Source organism: Leptinotarsa decemlineata, unplaced genomic scaffold, assembly GCF_025532065.1.
Source record: "Leptinotarsa decemlineata unplaced genomic scaffold, Ldec_3_MD MMD2_tig00026307_RagTag_RagTag, whole genome shotgun sequence".
NCBI lineage: Eukaryota > Metazoa > Arthropoda > Insecta > Coleoptera > Chrysomelidae > Leptinotarsa > Leptinotarsa decemlineata.
In genome coordinates, this window is record NW_027412681.1 from 4,149,559 (window position 1) to 4,175,865 (window position 26,307).

The 26,307-nt window shown below is 37.7% G+C and overlaps 1 protein-coding gene across 8 annotated transcripts in view; it reads left to right on the forward strand.

Annotated features, from left to right (window-relative positions):
- Window positions 1-26,307, forward strand: part of Ptp36E (Protein tyrosine phosphatase 36E) — a 131,731-nt gene that overhangs the window by 84,047 nt on the left and 21,377 nt on the right. For all 8 annotated transcript variants that reach the window (XM_074181075.1, XM_074181071.1, XM_074181073.1 and 5 more), the window contains 2 exons: window positions 9,934-10,021; window positions 23,822-23,898. In XM_074181075.1, the coding sequence (XP_074037176.1) occupies window positions 9,934-10,021; window positions 23,822-23,898 (165 nt within the window). The remainder of the gene's footprint in view (window positions 1-9,933; window positions 10,022-23,821; window positions 23,899-26,307) is intronic.

Below are 26,307 nucleotides of genomic sequence, written 5' to 3' on the forward strand. Positions count from 1 at the left end.
CAACTATTGAATCATCGGCTCCCTCGTAAATTCGGTCCTTGGAAACATTTCTTAATGAATCATCCTTATAACAAACAATAATTATTGCCGCTCGTATGGCAATTATAATTGGCATACGATCACAAAATAGAAAATGTTCACAAACTCAATTGTGGGAAAGTATTAGTGTGAAGGCATATTTTCCATTACAAAATGACTGTTAATGATCCACAGAGATCTGTATATAAACTTGCTTTGGTGCACCCCTCTCATTTAGGTAATTACATATTTTGATAATGAATGAATGATAAATAAATAATTTTGAAGGCTGAGCTACCTAAGCAGAGCTAGAGTTGTAGTATAAACATATAAACAACTTAGACACATGTACATACGCATGTACATACACATGTACATACACATGTACATACATAAACACATACATATAATATGAGGTATTATTGTTGCAAAATAAAACAAACACTCATACTGACAATGGAAATACATGATACAAATCGTTGGAAGAAAGGAAAACTGATGGAAAGAGAGAGTGATAGTCGAAGAGAAGGTGACGTTGGATTGTTCAACTAATTCAAGATATTATCTACAATAGGATGTAGTTCATATCCATAGCTTAGAGAGAACTTCGATTAGGAATCCAGTTCATAGACTTAGGAATCCAGTTCACAAACAGATTTAAATATGTCATAGTTTTTTTTTTTTTATTTAAGCAAAGTCGCATCAACCTAGTGGTTATTAGCGAGTAGTACATGTCTATAATTTTGTAATAATATCGATACATTTAAGAAATTTGATAATATTTGGAATATTACAGTTTCTGCCAATAGTGTTGTAGATATCTAGGGGAAAGTTAAAGTTGTTTCGCTGATGATTCACATATTTTTTCTGTTTTGACTTGAATTTGTATTTATTGGAGATTGCTCTGATGTCTGAAGGAACTAGGTTTATTAGTTTTGGGCCAGAGTATGATATACATCTCTGAGTGCTACAGCGAGCCACAGCGAGCTACAGCGAGGGACATTCGTTTTTTGATAAAGTTTCATAATTATGATTTATATTGGGGGTGGGGTTATTATGCATCCATAATATGCAGGGATAAGTGTATAATTTTCTCACATGAAATAAGTCTGATTGTCTGTATAGTGTTACAGTGGAGTATCTTCTTTTACGATTGAAAATGATTTTCAGGATAGTATTTTGCATTACATCTAGATTATGTAACAGGCTTTTGCTGACGCCACCCCATACTATAATGCAATATCTCAGAACTGATCGTGCGAGTGAGTTGTATATCATTGTTAGTAGCTTTTTATTATTGAGATTTTCGAGTTGGTAGAATTTATGAGATAATTGACTAAGTATTTTAACGGTCTGGTCTACATGTTCGTCCCATCGTAGATGTTGGTCTACATATACACCAAGATATTTCATGTTGTTTACCTTATCAACTATAGGACATGTGCATATCATTGGGGTTTGGCAAATAGGTTTGTGTATAGTGAGCTTATTTTCGGAAGGGTAAACGTTACGTATTTAGTTTTAGCGATGTTTAGGCTCAAAAGACTTATGTTTAAACAAGAGAAAACATTATGCTCACAGTTCGTGAAATAGGTTCATGATTTGTGTTCATGAAATAGTCTACATACCTCTTGATGAGTCTGCATTATAATTATCCCCAACAATAATCAGGGTTGAAATTCAATTCTCTCGCTTTCAGATAAATGCATTCTTCGAAAAACACTTTTATAGTGGCAGCTTTCCATTATATCTTACGTAAACCTATTTAAATCAAATCATCGCCAAAATCAAAATCATTCCCAAGTTTAGGTAATATACAATGTGGCGTTCCGCAAGGAACCCTCTTGGGTCCTATTTTGTTTTTACTATATGTCAATGACCTGACAACGCTTGACATTACAGGAAATACCACCCTGTTTGCCGATGATACCACCATACTATGGCATAAAGAAAAGCAAGCTGATCTTCATCATATCATTAATTCAGGATATAATGAAGGTCAAAAAGTGGTGCGACTCGAACCTTTTCTCCTTCAACATATTAAAAACTAAGGTAGTGTCCTTCAAATGTGCAGTGGCTGAAAACAGTATTTTTTCTGAATTTCTAGGACTATAGATCGACAACTGTCTCAAATTCAACGAACATGTCAAAAACTTGAATAAAAAATAGTCCTCTGGTTGTTATGCTGTGAAAATTTCTGCAAACGAACTAGGATACCCAACCGCAAAGACAGTATACTACTCCTTGATAGAGTGACATTTGTGATACGGTATCCCATTCTGGGGAGTGTGCAGTGGTAATGTTCTTCAAAGTATTTTTGTTTTACAAAAAAGAGCCCTGAGATACCTCTGTTAACTAAAATTTCGCGATTCGTGCAAATTTTACTTCAAGCAACACAACATACTTACGGTAGTGTCTATATTTATACTCGGTGTGTCTCATAAATAAACACAAACAAAATTTCATTACAGGGAATAGATTCCCCACCCGTCAAAGTAACCATCTCAAAATACCATTACCATCTTCCACTGCCGTTGAGGATTCAATTATATATATAACGGCTGCAAAATGTACTATCACCTTCCAAATAGTATTGAAGATATACCGTCCAACGACAGTTTCAGAAAAGCAGTAAAAGAGTTCTTTCCAATAAAACCTATTATAGTTTGGAAGAATATTATGTGGATAGAAAAGAATGATAAGTAGATCAAAACTATGCAATTTGATATCATATACCTTCTATTGTTTGTTATATTTTGAATTTCAAATAAGTGACTGATTGTTTTTACTCAATTCAATGTTATACGGTAGTGACTATTTTTATACATTTATCAAATATTATTAATTTAATTACATTTACATTTATATATCACGCTTTGTCAACAAGATATTATTCTTTGATATTAAAGCATATTTTGATTCATTGATTGAAGCGTCAAAATACAGAGATAATTTGTCACATGCTAACTCAACCTAACCTAACTCAGTCTAACCTTACTTTAAAATTTTTAAAACTATGTACCTATCCTCAACCTCCTCTAACCTGACTTCCAAACTCTAAAAGGAACATATTTTCGAATATTTACTTTTGTAAAAACTATCTTCCCTCAACATCTAACCTGACCTCCGAAATCTAAAAGGAACGTATTTTCGAATTGTGAAACTCAATGCAATTTATAGAAAGTGATTTGTGTGCATCTAACAAATTAAGGAATTTCATTCTAATTTCAGGAAAACCGATAATAGGTGATTGAAAAGGGATAATACGTGATTGAAAAGGGATAGAAAAAAGTGCGGTGATATGGAAAAAGTTGTGTTAAATGAAAAAATATGTCTATTGCAATCGTTTATTGCTTAAAAAAAGGTAAAATATGACGTCATACAAATTTTGACAGGCTGTATCTCGAAAACTAATTGAGTCCGACAAAAAAAGTGATTTGAATTCCTACCATCATGTAGTATCATTCAAGAAAAAATCGCGAAAATCCATGAGTATCCCATAAAGTAAAATTTAGCCCTGATTTTCTTCAAGAAGTAATTTGAAAACTCTTCATATTCATTTCGAAAACCCTCTTTTTTGTACTCATTTCAATATTTGGAGTGTCATTACGAAAAAACCCAGCCTTGCTCTTCAAAAAAAACGCTTTCTTCGCAATTCCAGAATATTATATTTCCTCGACAGAACGAAATTCCGAAATAATCACGTACGAACTGCTCTCCTCCGTGTATTTTCCGCGGATATATTGATTTCGAGCGATTCAGTTTAATGCATTTTCGCTGTAATGGCAAATCTTGCTACGTCAGAGCACCAGGAAAACCGGCTACATGTGTGAAAACGGTCGGGGAATCGGAAAACTCTCTCGAGTGGCTCTCAAGTCCTTCCGTAATAAGCTTTTAGTTCCCGTTGGCCACAAGGTCATGAGGCCTTATGAACCTATGCTTTACATCGCTTTCGTTGGCTGGTTCGGGTTTCATTTTGCTCATTTTAGACTGGTGTCTGAAAAGGGCAATAATTGGACTGATGATCATTTTTTGTAGTGGAGTTATGAATACATAACAATGAATAAGTTATGTTTTCGTTTGTTTAAATGTTGTTGACATTGTTTCTGTTGTTTATCGTGATAGTTTCTTTCTTATAAAATGAGACTCGTTTCTTGCTTTTTACACTATATTTGATTGCTTACTATGCATGCTATCTTACATCTGATAACATAACAACGAAAAAAACTAAGAAACACGCTTTCAAAGAACATCGAACAACAAAAAAATACTAGTATTATTGTGAAAAAAGCGTGGTCGATTTAATGATAATAATAATAATAATAATAATACCCCACCCTCAGGCTCATACAAGCTAATAAGCCTGATGTAGTCCTTCTCGACCACCAGACCAAAACGATATTTGTCGTGGAGTTTTCAGCTCCTGGCGAGACGAATATCGTCAGAAAAGGGGAGGAAAAACGGATAAAATATCGAGATTTTCTCTTCGAACTCCGCAGACTCTATCCAGATCACTCTGTCAAGATGGTCGTTCTGATTGTTGGAGTCCTTGGTGAAATGATGTCTTCTCTACTCTCGAATCTAAAAATCATACCGGCTTGCCGCACTAAGGCAGAAATCTTAGCCGCACAGATGCAGAAGGCTGTCATTCTTGGCTCACTGCGTTTGCTCAGGGCACATGATTCTCGAACTCAATGATCACTTACCCCACGGTGTGGAGAGTGGTCATTGGTTGATTATGCTGGCGCGCCCTCCCGAATGTATCGGGGCTTCGGGGGATAGGGCCTGACCAGCGCACACTACGGTGAAAAAAAAGAAAATAATAATAATAATAATATGTTTATTATGAAGAAACTGATAGCTACATTACAGTTCAGATACTATAAACATAGAAACCTCATATTAACCAGGTTGGTTGTATGAGTTGACATAGTTTTTGTTTTCAGAGTCTGAGCCGAATACAAAGCAAAACAGAAAGAGAGGAAAATAAAATAATTAAGATAATGATTATAGCATTTACCTGTTATGTCAGGTGATCAACAATTTCATTATAGTAAATCAAAACAATTCATTTATCACTTCAGAATCTGTGCTCAATAAAAAGGTTTTGAAACGTTTTTTGAGAAGACATGTTGACATGTTCATCCCATCTCAAATGTTTGTCAATCATTATTTCTAGGTATCTGATATGATTTGCAGTACCGATATCGATCATAACACCCTGATTGTCAATTGTCAATGTTCGGTATAACGGTAGCGACGACGTATAACATGCAAATGGCATAAAGAATGTTTTTTCAAAGTTGACGGTGAGTTGCATATGGTTGAACCAATTAAGTATAGATGCTGTATCATTTTCACATTTTTGCTTCACTTTCTCCCACGAATTTGCAGAGTATAAGATTGCTGTATCATCAGCGAAACTGTAAATTTTTCCAGAAGAATTTAGAGTTAATAGGCCATTTATGTAAACAGAGAACAGCAACGGTCCCAGCACTGATCCCTGAGGTACTCCATGTTGAATCACTTTTTCTGCGCTAATATATTTATTAACTTTAACTGCCTGCATGCGATGAGATAAATAACTCCCTATTAGATCTAGTGACCTTCCACAAACTCCCACATCTGCCAAGACTTCCAACAACTGAGAATGGTTCACAGTGTCGAAAGCCTTGGCCAAATCAAGAAACATACAGATTCCAGCATTATAGTTTCTCGGCACTGCGACCGTTACCTCATTGCTTTTAATGATGTCTACCGCAGTGGTAGACGAAACGTAAGGCATAAAAACCTCTAGACCTTGGCCAAAAATCCCGGAAAATAGCTTTGACACAGTCATCTCCAGTCGTAAAGTTTCCACTTTATTGTTAAACTGAAAATAATAGCTCAGAGTTTTAGATTTCAGACATGACACCAGACTTATTGATGTTCTTTGGACAATAGAAATAGTATATTGTTGAATTTCGAATGAGTTTGATGTATGTTCGAATTCAACAATATATTCTTGAGTATAAAAACGCTTCAACCCTTCAACGTTATCCTGATCTCGGAGTATCTTAAGAGCCCTCGTAGTTGCACTTCATTTTCAATTCACTGTATCCCTTTGTTCATGAATATTCAAATTCTGGTTCTGCATAGAGGGACTCACTCGAGAATAATGGCTTTACATTTACTGTTTTGAGTTTCTCTTACCTATCCTCTTTCAGTGAACAGAAATAAAAATGAACGTTATGAAAAATTAATACATGTACTCCCGTGTCCAGTGACGTAACTCTGTATTTGGTTTCGGTATCAAATGAACATAATAATAAACGGATCATGTGGAATGGAAAAAGCAATAAGAACTTTCAGAATACATAAGTCAACAAATATGAAAGCAAATGAACAGTGTAGACTGTAGAAGAAAAAAGAAAGGAAATCAAATGATATTTTATGGATTTTCACAAACTTTATTTTCAAAAATATCACGACATTTTTCATTATCACAGTAACATTTTCATAGTAAATAACATACTAAAAGTAAATTCTTTACTCTAATTTTTATATACCACACACCAGCGAGAACTACCTACATCCTCAATTATGATTACCCAGACCATATTAAATCAATTGTACATCAATCTACGTTAAATCTATCTCCTCTCCACAGCGAGAAATACCTACATCCTCAATTATGATTACCTAGAGCATAATATAACAATTCTACATCAATCTACGTTAGATCTATCTCTTCTCCACAGCGAGAAATACCTACATCCTCAATTATGATTACACAGAGCATAATATATCAATTCTACATCAATCTACGTTAGATCTATCTCCTCTCCACAGCGAGAAATACCTACATCCACAATTATGATTACCTAGACCATAATATAACAATTCTACATCAATCTACGTTAGATCTATCTCTTCTCCACAGCGAGAAATACCTACATCCTCAATTATGATTACACAGAGCATAATATATCAATTCTACATCATTCTACGTTAGATCTATCTCCTCTCCACATTCTTCTGAAGAGAGATGCTAGATGGACTGCATATAGACTTGTGCACATTGCCAATTGTACAAATCAATTTAATGCAGAGTGCAACAGACTGTTGGTTGATACTGGAAGTCAGAGCATTGTCGAAATAACCTCTGGATTTATGCCTCCAACCGTCAACTACGAACTGCCTTATAAAATACTGTTCCCGAGTAGAGAATACTGGATCCTCCGGGAGAAGTAAATATTAAGAGCAGCTAGTTATTGTTTCACAGATAGATAAAGAACACCTTCAGGTTTTGGTGCAGGTGTTTTGAGTCGCAGACCCAGGATAGAGATATCAACCTGCCTGAGAACCCATGTGACTGTATTTCAAGCGGAAATCTATGCTATTGAATTGTGTGCGGAGACATTGATAGAATCCAACCTCATACGCAAGTCAATAAAAATATTTTCAGGCAGTCAAGCGGCGTTGAAAGTTCTTGGCTCCCAATGAGACACGTCTAAATTGGTAGAAAACTGCCAAAAACGACTCTCCCCGATAGGAATACTTAACATATTTGTTTCTGGTCTGAATTCCTGTCCATACTGGCCTGGAAGGCAATGAGGCTGCTGATTCCCTTGCAAAGGAGGGTGCTGTGTCGCCTCTGTTTGGAAAATGATGAAACAGCAGGGAACATACTTTGTTCCTGCTCCGCTAGGGACCGAATCAGGTTTTTAGAGTTCGGCAGAGCCATACTTTTACCATCTGACCTGAAACACCACTCACAATTCAAACAAATCGGCTTCGTTGAAAAGCTGGGTTTATTTGGTCGAGTGTGAATAGATGTGAGCCACAATAAACCCTTGCGGGTTGCGGTGGAGGGTCAAATAGACCCACTCACTTTGGACCTAACCTAACCTAACCTAATATATCTACGGTTATATGACCAGTTGGTCATTCAGTAAACTGAATTTTAGGTTTCTTGATTTTCATCGCCTTACAAATGATTTAGCGTTCAACCTTCAGTTTCTGTATGTGAAATTTGGAAATATCCATTTATGATATGATTCTCTTCTAAAAGATGATTTGAATATCTTCAAATTGTCCTCTCATTTACGTAGTTCATATGATGTTCCTGGATGCGATTCCTGAATGTTCTGCAACAACTCGAGCACCAACTCATCGCCTTTGATAGTATCTACCGCAGTAATAGACGATACGTTCTTTAGGTGATTTGATTTATAGCCAGTAATCAAGTTTGCCCACTGACTATATGTGAAAAGTTTTAATTCCTTATACGAAGAATTGGCAAATTTCGGATCTGCGGTTGGTTACCTCGTTCACAGGCAGATGGGGCGATGACAAACGTATCGTTTGTTGTCCGCTTCAGCCTATTTCGAGGAATGATACTCTGAAGGAATTCGATTTTCAATTATCGGAAATCATCGACTTTATGTTGATGATAGACACCACCTTGCACTGACGAGTGGCCAAGCAGCCCGAAACCACAGCAGTTGTATCGTCAACAGCATATACAGGCAGGGCCGTAGCGAAAAAAAAACCAGGGGGGGAGGGAATCCAAATTTTCCCAACCCCACGAGCAAAGTTTCCCAACTTTTGAAAAAATGAAAACCGCGTAACCAGATTCTATTGTTTGAGAAATTGACAACTCGAAAACGACGGAAGCAATACACAACATTGACAAACTAAACACGGACGGGAAATAACATAACACATAACATGCCAGAGTCCAACGTTATTTCTGATGAAAATCAATCGTGCGCGTCTTCGATATCGAGCCTTTTAATGCGCATGCGTCAGTTTTTCTACCCTCTCCACAATCCTGGTTTTCCCCTCGATTTTAAATGATAAATGATTAATGGATTTTCCTCTCTCACATTGGTTTTTAGATATGGTTTTGATAAAAATGAGCTGGAAAATTCAACATGGGATGACGAAATTATGACCTCAATGAGTTGGAAACTAATTCTAATTTCTCTTGTTGTTTTCTACTATTATTTTTTCTATCTTCACGGCCCGAAATTTCCCAACTTTTCCAAGTCGAAAAAACAGCGAAAAGTTGGGAATTTTGTGAAATTGTCACTTCAAAATTTGTGGACTGTTCAGGACTATTCTCTTACTTGGGAGAAATTAAACTTCTTTGTTTTCAAACAACTCAGAATTTCAAAGTATGAGATCTCCAAGTTATGCATGTTGGGAAATCCCAACCTTCTTCTGGTTTCTTTCCCTTTTCTTATTACATCTCCCTTTCTTTTCTCTCATTTTTATTTTTTTGATTTTTATTAATTTTTTGCTTTAATTTTTTTTCTATCTTCACGGCTCAAAATTTCCCAACTTTTTCCAAAGTCGAAAAATCAGGAGGGAGGCCCTATCCCCCCATGGCGACGGCCCTGTATGCAAGAATAACTTCAGCGAGGAATGCTGCACTGACACCTGTTGGATATTATTCAACGCCCTTCGTGGTATTAGCCAGTGAAGTAGTTGTTTTCTGATGGGTGTCAGTACATTAACCTTCAGTGTAGGGAGTTGGGACTGGTCTGAACGAATTGTTCCTTTTGATGATTCTATTTGAAATACACTTGTCACCTGGTAAAAGAATATATGTATACTCGAATGCGTATCCTCTAAAATTTCTAGTTTTTGCATGCAGATTCTCTATGTATATAGCTTTGTTCATTTTTCAGATTGTGGAAGGTTATATATCAAAAAAATAGAATAAAGATATCATCTAATACATTATTTTGTTCGAAAGTTTACTCCCAGTCTAAATTTTCCCAACAAACAGCAATACATACAAAATCAAATGAATAATTTAGAAACACTGCATGACCTTCATAATAAAATCCATTGACAGAAAAATAGTTTAGATGAATTCACTATATAATTGTGAACCTTGTACTTAAGTGTATTTGTTTGTTACAGATTGCCATTAAGGTGGAAACCCACTCTTGTAGGCATGGAGTCAAGAAGAGTAACATAGAGAAAAACCAAAACCAAAGATGCATTCCTTGTAAGTATCTTATTGTCTCCTAGTATTTCAAATAGATTCTAAAATCTTCATTGATTGATTTTAAAAATCTTTCATCATTTATCGTCGCCTGTCTACATGGAGAAGGATCAGACCTCTTCTGTTGATCAGCGCCGGCTACTGTTGACACAATTCGTTTCCTCAGGATAGGACTCTACTATGATGGTTTGGCCGTCTGCAGAAAGTTATAGTCACACCACACCATCCACTGACCACCATCACATCAGCCGCTGACCACCATATAGTAACCATGATTGTTTTGGTGGGTTTTCGCCTTTGGAAAGTGCCTGGATGGCTAATCGCTATTCAACCACTCTCCTGACGATCCGATCCCAAAAAGAATCGTTGTTAAATATTCGAAAATATGGATCGGAAACTATATTCAAAGAACGTTCAAAACAATTAACTTATCAATCATATATCAATGACAGTTATTTGACCTCTTAGAGAGAGTACAATGTGTACAAAAAAGTTTACCAAATTCAGAAAATGAACTATCTGCCACCTTGAGTTGTGGAACCTTGTTCACCAACAACTCAAATTGCCACGCAGAAAATCTTTGAATAGGTTTAACTTTTCTACCATATCTAGTAGTCATCGGAAGTGGTTCAGGATTTTTGAAACACCCGTTGCTATTTTCTTTGGTTTCTTCAGTTTCTTTACTTTCAGTCTCTCTTGTAGAAACTGCTCGGCCTGATATCCGAGTTAGATCCAAATCATCAGCACAATTCATCTCTGAAGGGTATACTCGTTGTAGAGGCCTGAGTACTATTCCCTTCGTTGTCTTCAGTTTGACCAAACGTGTTTTATTATCTCTCCCAGGTATCAGCTCTTGAACATACGCCAAAGGCCATTCCATCCTTTTGGTATTGTGACGGTTCCTATCAGAACGACTTCACCAATTTTGATTTGCTGACAATTTCAGCTGACCTGAATATTCATTTCTAAATTTCCTACGAAGATCATCTCTCAGCTTCATCCTGTATCTCAGATGTTTTCTCAGATCTGAACTCTCCACTGGGTCCAAATCCGAAACTCCGCACTCTGAAATATCCTTGAGGAACATAGCAGTAGTCAAAGGAACAAGATCTTTGCTATCTTTGGACATATAAGTGAGGGGTCTCGAACTCAGTACTGGTTCACAATCGCAAAGTATCGTGAATAACTCCTCGTATGTCAGACTAGCTTCTGCCAAAACTTTTCTCAGTAGATCCTTCATAATTCCGATTAACCTCTCCCATCAACCACCCTACCAGGCAGCTGTTGGAGGATTAAATTTCCACGCTTCTCGGTGGTACTGTAAGCGGTTATCATTTTCCAATCCAATTGTAAAAAGGCATTTTCAACACTAACAAAATGTGTGCCATTGTCGTTGTATACGGTCGATGGTCTTCCTCTTCTGGCCACAAATCTTCTGAATGATTGTAAGAAAACATCTGTAGACAGTGATGAGAGAAGTTCTAAATGAACAGCTCTATAAATGGCACATGTATATAGGCATATCCAAGCCTTCTCTTCAGTTCGAATGTAGAGTGGACCGGCTAAATCTACACCGATGACTTCAAAAACTTTGGCTTCTCGTACTTCCCATTTCCCACTTAATCCTTAGGTTTAGTGATCTGGAGTACACTCCACATCCTGTGCCTTCTTTGGTTTTTGAGCTGTGCGTATTGAATTTTTAGCATCTGACTCAGTGTTCTGTTTTCTTTGTATTTTGTAGGGTTTATTGAATACAAACCTGGGTTCAATTGCATCACTGGTTGCCTGCAGCAGAGGTTGCGCAGTAAGCGTTTCTTGCCATAGGCTCAGCCTCAATTGACCCATTCCTACTTCGAGGTATACACCAGCCGTGTGCAATCGTAACATGGCCATTAACGCAACCTCCCTAACGTACAGGTCCGGAGGGGTCAGACCAGTAATTAATTACATTGCCGCGGTAGGTGTTGTTCTCATGGCTCCTGTGATGTTTAAACAAGCCAGTATTTGATATAATTTTTGGATGGAGGTTGCTTGTAGAACTTTCGGTCCCTATGCAATGGCTCCTTATGTTAACATAGGCTTTATTATTGCAGTTTAGATCCAGATGACCACACGGAGTGAATACCCCATGCGCGTCCCACTGTCCTCCAACATTGCTCATAAGCCACATATACTTTTTTTGTTCTATTCTGTAGGTGAGAGTTCCATGTAGCTTCCTATAGAGGATAGTAACAAGGTATTTCACCTCTTCAGAGAAATTTAGTTTGCTTTTGATTGACAGTGAGTGTTCCTTACACCATGTTTCCATTAATTTGAGCCCATCCTGCGCTCTATGGCACAGTGTGTTCACAAATTCGCCGGTCTGCAAGATAACTATGTCATCTGCATACGCAACTGTGTAGAATCCATTATTGTTGAGGTGATTATTCAGGGTATTCAAAACTATATTCCAGAGAAGGGGTGATAAGACCCTTCCCTGTGGATATGACCAGTCCTCCCACGGTGATGTCTTCTACATTGATACTTATTGCTCTACTAGAGATCATCTTGAGTATCCATTCTCCCAGTATCAGGGGTACATTCCTGGAGTGTAGTTGCTCCCTCTTTCCCAGGATGGATTCTTTGTTCTTCAATTATCTCTCGATTCTGACAACCACATGGTGAAGGGCCGAATCAGTAGACTTTCCCGGAGTATATGCATGCTGATTTGGATGAATTAGGTTGTGAACTAGTACTTCATCTCTTATGAACCGCTCACATAGCCCCTCCATAGTTTTTGTAACGAATCTGAAGCCGGCCCTGACCGATATCTCAGCCAGCAAACACATGACTCACCGCGAACCGCAGCGAAACGTATAGATGAGTGCCGAAACGACTAGAGAGATCTGGAGTGATCGTTGCCGATATAAAAGCCGGCTTCCCGTCCCGAGATGGCAGCCTGTCTTCAGAAAGCGAATTGTGCGGTTAAATAAAGAATTCGAATAGTGAAGATAAATTAAGCGTTAGTTGCTAAGTATGGAATATAAATTAGTTATCATAGTGAAATATTGGTAAAAATAAATTTGTATAAGACAGTTAATTCTTTAATTCGTTACATTTTTGAAAAGAACGATGTGAGACTAATTGGTCGGAATGCTCTTGGTTGTGAGATTTTTACGAAACAGTTTCACAAAAACGCAGCACGTGTATAAACACACCTGAATAAGCTACTGTATAGCGAAACACGTGCTCCATTTTTGTAAAACTGTTTAGTGAAATAAAGTGTTTCTTGAATAGCTTATCTTATGCTGCAATTTGTTGTTTGTCAATATTTCCGCAATGAATGAACAATCGCGAATCAAGGTTTCAAACAGGAATGATTTTTCATTTCGTGAAAAAACGAAGCTTCAAACCGGTGCTCAATTCGGCGGAAACGACACGGTTCACTTTTCCGATTTTTCCGGTTTACGTTTTCACACACGTCGCGACGCAGACATCGAGACGCTTCCCAGGGCGGAACTAGGGGAGCGATTCGGGAATTGGGTATTTTTAACTGGGCACTGAAGGATGGTCCTTTTTTATTTCAAATTTTCATTACAAACTTCAACTACAACTGCATAATCAAAAGTATTGTGAACTACAAATATATTTTTCCGCATACGAGGTAATCCCAGTAGTAACCGGCTCAATAAAGAAAACACAAAAATTTTACAAAAAAAATTATTAATTTCTCAATATAATCCCCTTGCAACTCTATGCACTTTTCCCAGCGTCATTCAATAAGTTCGATGTCGTTTTTATAATAAGAACTGTCTTGCTCCTCAAAATAGCCATCAACTACCGATATCACTTCTTTATCGTTGGTGAATTTTTGACCACTGAGCCAATTTTTCAAGTTTGCGAACAGAAAATAATCCGAGGGGTCTAAATCTGGCGAATAGGGTGCATGAGATAGCAATTCAAACTTAAAATGGTTGATTTTGGCCATTGTGATAATGGATTTGTGAGCTGTTGCATTGTCTTGATGAAACAACATTTTTTTCTCATCCAACCGCGGCCGTTTTTGCTTGATTTCTTCGTTGATAGTTTTACCTTTTTCAAGATAGTCAATGAAAATTATCCCACGCGCATCCCAAAACCGATGCCATGAAACGGTCTTCGCCTTCTTTGGAGCCAGTTCTCTCTGTCGAATCCATTGTTTTGATTGTTCTTCTGTCTCGGATCTAAAGTGATGGACCCATGTTCCATCCATGGATATGAAACGACGCAAGAATTCTGCCTTGTTGTTGTGAAACTTCGCTAAACACTCAATTGAAACATCTTAGTTCGAGTGTGAGCAAACGCGGCACCCATGTTGCGCACAGCTTTCTCATGTCCAAATTTTGAAATAATATACGATGTATCACACTTTTTGAAATGCCTACTGAGTCTTCTAGCTCGCGCAATTTTAGTTGACGATCATTCAGTACCGGTTTGTGGATTTTCTTCACCGTTTTTTCAGGAACCTGTCTATGTGTGTAGGTTTCCTGTACACTCTGTGACCCAATGTATCATCTTTACGTGTGTTCACATGAAGGCTACAGTCCGTTGGGTTTTTCTCCCATTGTGAATTAGATTTTTCATTCGAAAGAGTTTTCAATTATTGTTTCAGTAGAAATATCGAAGAATGTTAGGAATAACAAGTAATTGATTGTAATGAACAGTTGATGCTTGACATGAACAAAGTTTAGAAAGAATGCCGCATTAGCCAACGAAATTTCCGGAATAACAAGTTCTTTTCAACCACGCCCTACTAGATTGGATTCTGTTCTTTCTAATTGTATTAACTATTTATTCTGGTTTTTCAAATTTTGAAATTCATAAAGCCATCTTAGCAATCCACAGTCCATCATTTTTGAACTGATGCTATCATATTTTCTATGCGATAAAGAATTCAAATTTGGGCTGTTGTAATACATGACATGTTTCAAATGTTATAAAAATAATCTTACAGTTTTTTGTTGTTATATTACATGTAACAAGTATATATACACTTCGTAGACGCATTTATTGGTGTACAAAATTACTTCTTATAATATATTTTTGTCTACATAATCTACCATGAATATATGTCCAGCGATTTTTGAATAATTTTTCTCTACGAATTCAAATTGAACCAAAAAGCTGCCGAAACAGCCCGAAAAATCAACCAGGCATTTAGCAAAGATAGTGTTAATGAACGCACTTCTAGATTAGATTGGATTGTAGGGGAGCTAGCTTATGGTCTGATTCACTGCTACCTTTTCAGATCTATTATGATGCTCCTTGGTTGTTAGAGCTCATTGTCTAGCTTGATCTCTTTGATAAGACTCCAAAGCCTTGACACTGACCCCTTCATATAGCTTGCAGCCTCTGGTTTCTCTTCCCTGCATCTTGCGTGTCTCAGCCTTGCTATCGCTTCGCATTCACAGACCACATGCAGTGCAGTTTATTTCTTTTCTTAACAAAATCTGCTTTGGTGTTCTTCTGTCAGGCACATATTGCTCATGTTTCCTGAGTCGGCTATGCTCCGTTAGTAGACCCACCACTACCCTCACGGTTGTTGTTTAGCAGGTCTTCCGTGAATCTGGGCGATGGTTTCTTTATGAACTCTTTCGTCTACCTCATTCCTGGGAGCATATTCCACCAATCTATCAATTCGGCTTGCCTCCATGAATTTATGGATGTCTTTATACATGCCTTCGCTACCCCGCAGAAGGATTCTGGGCCAATCTTAGTCTTGTATGCACCTTCATGGCTTTCTCATTGCCCTTGTGACCATCATGTCCGGGTACCCAAGCTAGAGTGATTTATAGAAGGGTACTTATAGAAGAAAATAGCACTGCTTTTATTTGTGACCTTTTGCCTGTTTATTTCCTCTATACAGTGTTCGATGACCGTTACTTCTGCCTGGAACACAGTTGCATTATGTCCGAGGCTGAGTGCGATTGTCGTCTTTGCTCTGCCTCCGTATATACTGGCTCCCACTCCTTCTTGGGTCTTTGAGCCAGCTGTACCAAGTTTCTTCCGCTTTTATTGGTGGGCCGTTTTGCCAGCCCTTTCTCCTTGGTATGATGCTTTTAAAATCTTTTTGAAAGTTTTACTGCGGAACTGTGTTATCCACGGGCATTCCTAGTATTGGGTCTGCGTTCAGTTCATTGTACAGTTTCAAGAATTCTGCACTGCATTCTGATTGGGGTTTGCCCCTGCATTAGCCTGTGTGTCACTAGTCGAGCTTCTCTTTGTATGTAGATGTGCAATGGTGGAAGTTCGAGTAGGACCACAAGTGCTGCCGTTGGGGTCGTTCTGATGGCTTCCGTGACACTCAGACACGCCAGCCTTTGTATGCCGCCTAATAGCCTAGCCATACCCGATTTCCTTGTTCTTGTCCACCAAGTCACTACACCGTATGTTATCATGGGTCTCACTACCCTTGTAGTGAGTGTCATTTTTAGGTTCAGCCTCAGTTTTTCCCGCACATTCTTTTGTAGATTTCCAGGGCCATCCTGACCTTATGTGCTGTTTTATGTATGTGGAGGTTTCACGTGAGTCTGTGATCGAAAGTCACACATAAGTATTCGACTTCCGTAGCGAATGAGATCTCCACGTCATTGAGTATTGGTGGTTTTAGTCCTCTTATCATTCTTCCTTGTGAACACGATGACAGTTTTTTGGGCATTCACTGAGAGGTTATCATGCTCGCATCATCTGCCGACGATTTGCAAGGTTCTTTGCTTCGAGATAACGCCTGCAAATTTCCCTTTTGTGACTATCACCGGATCGTCAGCATATCCCAGGCAATATATGCCTTCTTCAGATAGCTTCCTGACGAGATCGTCTACTAGGTTTGCCCATAGCAATGGCAGTAGTACGCCTCCTTCTCTGTTCTTATCTGTATGGTAGCCTCTCCTAGAGTGGGGTATATCATCCTTCTTTCTGGATCTGGATCTTTTATCTATCGACTACCGATAGCTGGTTAGTCGATGCGTATATAATTGACTCTGTGGAGAAATTATTAAATTCACCTTTGATGTCTAGAAAGGCAGCTACTGTCATTTCTTTGAGCCCCGAAGTGGTCGTCCTTCAGTAATCCAGGACGAAGATTGCTCAGCCAATACAATTTTTTTTGGGATTGGATCGTCACGTGGTTGGACACCGATGAGCCAACCAGGCACTTCCCAAAGGCGAAAACCCACCAAAAAAACCAAGGTTACTGTACGGTGATCAGCGGCTGGTGCGATTCACTATAAATTTCTGCAACTGAGCCAAACCATCACACCAGATCCTTATTGTAAGGAAATTGCATCAGTAGCAACCGGCACTAGTCAACAGAACAGGTCTGATCCTGCTTCACGACCACACCCTTCTGCACATTTCACAAATCACCGTTCGAAAATCAAACAAATTGAGCGTCAAAGTTTTAAGTCACCCACTATACTTTCCAGACCTTTTACCAACTGACTACCATATTTCCAAGCACTTCGATAATTTTCTCACCAGTAGAACCTTCGCCAATCATGATCAGGCAAAACCGGCCGTCGTCGACTTCATCGAATCTCGAGCATACAATTTTCATGCTGAAGAAATGAATCGACCTGTTTTACGTTGGCAAAAGTTTGCTGTTTCAAATAGAGCCCATTTAGATTAAATTGATTAGGTATTCAGTGTAGATATTACAGTTCAAAGATGACTCATAAAAACGGGCAACATTTTTGAAACTATCTAATGAATCGTTTTTGACTGTGAGGACATCCTTGTTCAGAAATCAATATTGATGCGATATTTTCCCAAAACCATGTTTTCCTTTGAGGACGCCTGTGGTGAAATATTGTTCCACCTGCATCCCCATGGAAACCCGAAACACGGGCTGAGTTGGTTTTATTTTTAAAAGCGCGCCGGTCTTTTCTTTGGATCAAAGCCATATCCTCGCTGAATATATTTCCATCTTTGTATATATTTGCAGAGATCATGAATAACAAGGTTGGCTTATTCAGTTCATAAATTTCATTCCATGTTTGATGTAGCGAGGAATTGCAGAAAATTGGAAGAAACCGGAGAGCGTTGATTTGACTATGCACGGAATAGTAGAATCACTATTGAAATATTTGAAAAATATAGAAAAAACCCTGAAGATTAAACAAATTAACGACGTTCGGTTTGTTAGGTTATGACGATTGAGGTTATGACATTTGTTATTATACGTGCATGAATGACTGGTATGCATAATACAATCAAAGTCAGCAATATCCATCACAGTGTTATTTAAAATACAACAAGCAACAAATCAGAGTTTTTCACAACGAAGCCGAACAGAAAGTACACTGCGAATCAGTCCACTACAGATGAAGAAGAAATCGCACGAGAAGAGCGCCGTGTTCTGTGTTGCCAGGTTCACTGTTTTCGCAGCAGATCTCCTATTTCGTTTCACCTGCTACTGTTCTACTGCTTGAGAGTCGAAATCTACCTATGCATCAGTTCATTTTCATAAGCTATTGCACTGTGAAATTATTTCAATCAATCAATCAATTTATTTGCTTATTATTAATATAACAGATTTAGCATCGTCAAGGTAGATAAATATAATACAAAACATACACATTAAAAAGGCAAAGCATTAAAACTTGCAGTTGAAAAATTCACTTACGTCATAAGGGCAGAGATCAACCAGCAGCCCTTTTATACTTTTTTTGAATTTAATCATATATAATTTCCTCATATATGGTAGTAGATGGTTCAAGAGCCTTATCGACATAGTAAAAAAGCTTTTATGAGTAATTGCCAGTCTATGTTGTGGCATAAGAAGATTGTGGCCATTTCTGGTCAAATATTCATGGTTGCGATTAACTTGAGGGGTGTTAAAAAGTAAGATTTTTAAAAAAAGCTCGGACACGTCGATTTCTAATTAAAGGGGGACACCTTTCAGACTAATCAGATTTTTTGTAGTACGCACCCCGTCGGAGGGGTGCGTCCGGCGAACCTTATTTAGATAGGGACAATAGGTCGAGTGGCACCTTGTTTTAAAAGTCTTTTGAATACCTTTACAACTCTGTTAAAAGAAAAATTTTGTAACGATTAGTTTTCGAGATAATTTGAAGTTAAAATTGCCATGTTAAAAATACATTAGACAGACCACTCGGTAACTTGTATGCCTAAATAAAAAAAAATTCAAGCAGTTCTTCTTATCAGTTTTTTGTTAAATAAAATCTCTTCTTCCAGTTTTCATTAGTACATCGTTTGATTAATTTGTTTAAACGGGTCGTGTATTATTATTTGTTTAAAAATGCCTTACACTACTGCTGAAAGGGTTTCAGTTATTGCTTTATTTTTTGGCAACGACCAAAATGCTAATAGAACATCAATTTTATTCAACGAGCAAAATCCTGATAACACCTAAGCAGAAATCACGTTCTGGATTTGGTCACAAAATTCAGGGAGACAGGTTCGGTTTTGAATAAGAAAAGAAATGTTCAGAGAACGGTAGTGAATGACGATAATGCGATTGGAGTGATTGGTCAAGTTATCACCAATCCCAGGTTAAGTACCAGAGGTACAAAGCGCATGGAGAATCCTTAAAAACCACAAATTTCATCCTTACAAAATTAAACTTGTTCATGAACTCAATGAGGATGATTTTGACTGAAGACAGGAGTTTTGTGAGGGCATGAGTGAGAGATTAATACAAAATCCCGAGCTGCTTTATAACATCTCTGTCTTTCGGACGAAAGCTCATTTTATTTGAATGGTTGCGTGAAGCGTCACAATTGCCGTTATTGGTCGGATGAAAACCCAAGACAATACGCAGAAATACATACCCAACATTCCCAAAAGTTGAATGTCTGGGTCGGAATATTAGGCAATCATATTATAGGTCCATTTTTCATTGATGACAATTTAACCGGTGATTCTCATTTACAATTTCTTGAAGAGGCACAACATCGTATAGTTGAAATAATTGAACAGAATCTAAGATGTCAAGATGAATTTATCCATTTTCAACAAGACGGTGCACCACCCCATTATACCCAGCAGGTTCGAAATTTTTTTAATAATCATTTTGAAGGACAATGGATTGGCAGAAGAGGTCCAATTGAATGGTCAGCACAACCACCAGATTTAACACCACTGGACTACTTTTTGAGGGGATATTTAAAGTCTAAAGTTTATGCTACACAGCCAGCCAATTTGGATGAATTACGTCGTAGAATTATTAATGAATGCCGAGCTATAACTCTTGAGATGTTGAATAATGTAAGAGCAAAATTCGAACAAAATCTTTATTGTTGCATGGAGTAAAATGGCGCACATTTTGAACATTTACTCTAAATCTCCTATGTGAGTTACCCTCATTAGGTTTAACTTTTTTTGTGTGTGCTTTAAAAACAATTATTGGGATTTATTAACCCCCAAAACAATTTTTTAAACTTTTCTGTGTCATCAGCATTCAAGGAAATCAGCAGGTTGTATTCGTTGTGTAGGTAAGTTTTTAGTATGATTCACTTTTTTATCAGAAGCATAAAGTATCCACGTCAAAAGGCAACCTTCATAAGGAGGTGCCACTCAATTTACCTAAAATGTAAGGGTGATAACCAACCCCATCACCCGAAAAAATCTCCTCGTAATAAACAAATAATTCTAACTTTTTCACGAAATCAAATGGACACGTATTAGCAGGTTGTCATAAAAAGCAAAAATTTGTTTTTTTATGAAAGTTCTGAACGTAAATTGTACCTTAAAAACAATTTGATTTATTTTAAAAAGAGTTGAACTCAATAAAAAATACCTTTAAATCTTCAAATTATCTCGAAAGCTAATCGTTACAAAAATTTTCTTTTAACAGAGTTGTAAAGGTATTCGAAAGACCTTTAAAACAAGGTGCCACTCGACCTACGTTCCCAATCTGAATAAGGGTCGTCGGACGCACCCTTCCGAGGGGGTGCGTACTACAAAAAATTTGATTAGTCTGAAAGGTGTCCCCTTGACGTGTCCGAGCTTTTTTAAAAATCTTACTTTTAATATTCGAAAACGGCTCTGTTAAGTTTTCGTTGTTACACACTGTATTTTTCAAATAATGTTTCTGGAGATCAAATCGTGAGTGTAGTTTATGAAATTGCCATGGATCTTCATCAAGTAACGGCCGAATCAATCATAAAAAACAGAAAAATATTAGTTTCAATTTGAGAAAGTGGTTTCAATCAATGAGATGTTTTTATTCAACAGTCCTTGTACTAGATGACACAATTCAATTTGTTATGCCTTTCTGAAACCACAACATATATCAAATTGCTCTTCCCATTCTACCACTTTTCCTATAAATCTTTTAAGTGTTGGTGATATTTTCAATTTAGACCAGACACTAAAAGTCATATATTAAAAGGCGTTACAACCTCAGTTCCTGTTTCACAGAAGCAGATACTGGTCTGTTGCCGAAACCTTAATCAAAAACCAATTCTCTCTCAAACAGCAACATCATCTGACAGGACAATACATTACTATTCATTACATACCCTAGAAACAACTGAATTGCCCGACGAAAACGCTAAGCTTTGCCAATTCTGGAACTATCTAGTAGTGCAAATGTAGCAGTGCTCCAGTCAAATTAGACAATCTTGTGAAAATATTATTATAAATCAATGCTGTTTTATTTACATGTCCATATAAAAAATTCAATTTTGATAAGAGTTTCTCAAAAAAGAAACGTTGCATTAAAAATATGTAAACGCCATTTTGTACAGCTCAAAAAGTAGCAATGAGAAACTGAAGTTGTCCTCCTAGATCATCGTTCATCCTGTCCTTTCCAGGAAGGTGGACAGGTCTCTGAGAGACATCTCTTTTATGTAGGCAGGTGTAGGCCAAGACTCGCCTGACACACACTCTCTTATTGACGATAACTCCGGACATTTGCATAGGACATGCCTGACAGTTTCACCTTCCTGTTCACACATTCTGCATAGAGGTGTGTCCACTAGCCCCATATTGTGGAGGTGCTCTCTTACTTGACAGTATCCAGTCAGAAATCCTACTGTTAAGCGTAGATTTTTCCTGGTCATCGCCAGATATATCTTCGGCGCCAGCTTCCCAGTGTTGCCAAGAGTGATCCTGACAAGATTGCATCCTTTGATTTCATTCCATCTCTTCAGGGATTGATCATGGGTGTGACGTTTGGCTGGTTCCGCAATTGTCGAAGTCATCAAGCCGTAAGTGCCACTAGGTCCTAAAATTCTTAGTCCAGCCGTTTCCTTGGCTGAAGAGTCTGCATTGCGATTACGTTTATTCCTCTCGTGGCCTTTTATCCTCCTCAGGATAATGTTATTATATACCGAGGCTTTGTTCATTCAGCCTTGTACCCATGGATCTTTTAGTGGGACCGATATAAACTTTTCCGCAGGTGCTTGGTATACCATATACCCCCGCAGTAGATCGAAGGCATTGTTGTATTTTCCTGGTGGGCCTGAACTCTGTTTTCATTTTAAGCTCTCCTAAGAATTTTCCGATTCTGTCTATAACCCTAAGGATGTGCGGTAGAATTCCACGTGCAACCGTTAGAGTTTCCTCCCTATTTTGACTTGTGGAAGTTTTCAGTTTCATGGCCTTGTTGATCTCGGTTAAACTGTATCCATTCGATCTCAAAGCAACTTGAAGGTTTCTTCACTCTCATAGAGTGAAGAAATCAGAAGTTTTCAACCGCTTGCAAATCAACAAATTCCTTAGGGAAGGAAACAAAGAAACATGTCCAATGCTGAAGATAATTGTAGGATATAAAAGTATCAACTCAATTTGCCTCATTTCCAGAATTTTGTTTACCAGCTGAGATGAAGGTGATCACTCAATAAATTTTAGAATTTGGAGTATCACTAAAACTAATGTTTATTTTGCAATTTTCAATAATCCACCTAGTACGGACATTTCCATACACAATGCCCCGGCATAGCAACATCAGCATATTTCAAAAGTAGCTTCACAGTCTGTTGAATATTCCACTTCCAGAAAACAATTCTCAAAGAGAACTGAGATATACCAAAGAAATTGCCATCAACAACGATTACTCCATTATTCAATAAAACCTACAGAAACAAGCTGTGAAACGGATCTATTCAACAATATTGCTCTTTTTTTTGAAAAGAAAAATTCATCAAAAAAAAATTTAAACAAAACTTCATTGTCGGATGAGTCAGGAGATTAAAAGTTGCGAAACCTCAACTTTATATTGGTCAGACGGGAAGAAATTTCTCAATAAGAATAAAAGAGCGTTGAACTTCTTTTTTAATTATGACTATGATATATCACATTTGGAATGGAAAGTTTCAACACTGAATCATCGGAAATGCCTGGAAATAAAAAGAATTGAATAATTCAGAATGCAATTCAGTATCGAACACGCACCAAGAAGTCAATTTCTGGTGGAACACGTGTTTCATTTTTGTAAACTACTTTGGATTTTCATCAAGTATCAACAAAATAAAGTCTGTCATCAAACTCAAAGTCAGAGTCCACAAGATTTACGAAGAAAAATATAAATGCAGTTATAGCTAACAATTTATGTATTCCAATTATGTATTCTAAACTCGAAAAAAAAATGGCACCATTCCATTCTTACTAGTATTCGTATGATCTATAGGTTTGTAGAGGAGCCTATAACGGGTAATCATATCTTCATATTTATTGATTTTAGAAATTGCCTTGTCAAAACTCTTGTTGATCAAATGACTGAAAACAACGGTAAATCGCCAATGCCTTTGTTTCAAACTGCGCCAGTATTATAAGTAATAATAACGGTTTGAGAGCCACTGATCGTCTTTTTTGTTTCAGATGACTACAATAGGATAGTACTAGATTCGATAGAAGGAGAACATGACACGGATTATGTGAACGCGTCTTATATAGATGTAAGTATGAGAAAGACAAAACACAAGCACTATAGAAAAAATCTTAAGGCGCTCTAAGAGCGGTGCCTGTGCGGAAGTAGCGATTCAGGAAGTTTATTCCACATAAACGCAGTTCTCCAAATGAAATAGTTCTCAAACAGTGAAGTTCGAGGTGTACTGAGTTGAACCTCAAAACGATGAGCAGCCACAGTCTGTCGCGTATTTCTGATATGTACAGCTCTTGGTGGAATCAGATGTGCCAAGCCACCTTGAACACCTCCCATGGAATTATCTATTGAAGAGAAACAAATCTCCAACCTTCCTTCGGTGTTCCAAATTATCAATGTTTCAAGTGATGTCCGTGTCTCCATTTAGGCGGATGGCTCTCTTCTGGATGGAATCCAACTCCAAAGAATGTCTGATCTGAGCTTTATATGAAATCAAAAGTTGCTGAAGTGTTTACAGTTTTCTGGTTTGGAACAGTGTTCCAAGTTTATGAGAAGCAGCCTTCGCAATTTCAGCAACATGATTGTGACAAGACACATTGGTGTCCTTTGTTTGAAGGTGGTTGACAATGTTTCGTGGTGTATTTCATTAGTTCGGACTTCCATTGTCTGATATAATATAAATTGATTTGAAATCCCAGAAAGAATCTGTAAAAAATTAAATAGATTAACCGAAAAAATTAACAATTTTATCAAACAAAAAACTGAAATCACAAAGAAATAATATACAAGCAACGACCAAAAAAAGTGAAGAAATTTAAATGATAATTCGAGCTGAAAATAAAAAAAAAATTAATAACAAGAAATGAAAATTAAAATTGAAATATTCCAAACCAAGTTACGTCACGACGTTTCGATTGTAATAACTAAACTTATTCCTCAGAGATCTGACTATTTCTTAGGTCATTCGAGAGCTTTCACCTATCCCCTCTTCCCTCTCACCGCTTCATTGGTTTTAGCGGGAGATGACCGTTTGGCGGGAGTTGGTCGTTTTCCGCTTGATTAGAAGTTTCCATATGTTACGTATCTCTACGCTTCCTTGGTTGAATACGTTGTTGGACAACATATACGCGGCTTCTTTGAATTTTCTCCTAAACCAGTGTTTCTCCTTGTGGATGATTTCAGCTTGAGCCCACTTGATATTATATTGATAAGTCCAAACATGCTCTGCTATTCCGGATTTGCTGGTTTCTCCTCGCAATGCGAACTTTCAATGGCCTCTTAGTTTCATCGATGTATGATCCTCCGCAGTCGCAGGGTACCCAGTAAATGCAATTCTTGGAATCGCAGTCCGCGTTTGGTGGCCCGGTTTTTGTGAGACTGCTACGGATAGTGTTTCCAGATCTAAAACAGTTTCTGATGTTATACTTGGACCCAATCCTTCTTATCCGTTCCGATAATCCTCTGATGTAGGGAAGTACAAGTACTGGTTGTGGCGGCTCCTCTTCCTGGTGGAGCTCTTGCTGTCTTCTAGCTAAAGCCTGTTCCACCATTCCGTTGAAGGTCATTTTTGATGATGCCTAGTTCTTTTTCGAGACCTTCTTTTGTTTTACAGAGCCCGAAAGCACGGTCTAGTAGAGTCTTGATGATTCCTCTCTTAGTCGATTGACGGTGCTTGGATTTCTGGTTCAGATACTGCCCCGTGTGAATGGGTTTCCCATTTAGTTTCGGTTTTCTTCACCAATACGTCTAAAAAAGGCAATTCGTTGTGGAATTCCTTCTCCATTGTAAAAGTGATGGAAGGACTTACGTTGTTGATGTGCCTCAGGTGCCTAATTCTGTATTCCCATTGTTCCATATTATGAAAGTGTCGTCAACGTATCACAACCAGACTCGGGGCTTCTTGTGGGCTTCTTCAACGGCCAGAGTTTCAAACCACTCCATATATATATATATTGGCTATAACTTGTGAAAGTGGCGATCCCATTGGCAGTCCCTCATCTTGCGTCCTTCAATTTTTCGGCGAATCTTTTGAATTTTTTTCTAGGATTTCAAATCAATTTATATTATATTAGACAATGGAAGTCCGAACTGATGTAATATATTGGTGTCTATTTGAACCCCCAATAAACTTATCGGAGCAGAAAGGGAAATTATCTGTCCTGACATTAATATATTTGTTTCGGAGAAAACTGATGCCTGGCATTGAACTGAATCTGGTTACTTTCACTACAATTCGAAATCACCTCTAGATCCTTATTAATATATGCAATCTTCAAGAAAAGCAAGTCTCGATCCAATAACTCAGGACTGTTAGACGCTAGAGACGCTTCAGCTGATGACATTGCAACTGGCTGGATTATTTGCAAAAGTTCCCAAAGAACTATTTTTATCAATAACTTACTAACTATCAATTCTACTGATTGAACAGTAGCCCAAAAATAAAGCATTCATGATTCCAACACCAGACTAGTCTGTTTTGACT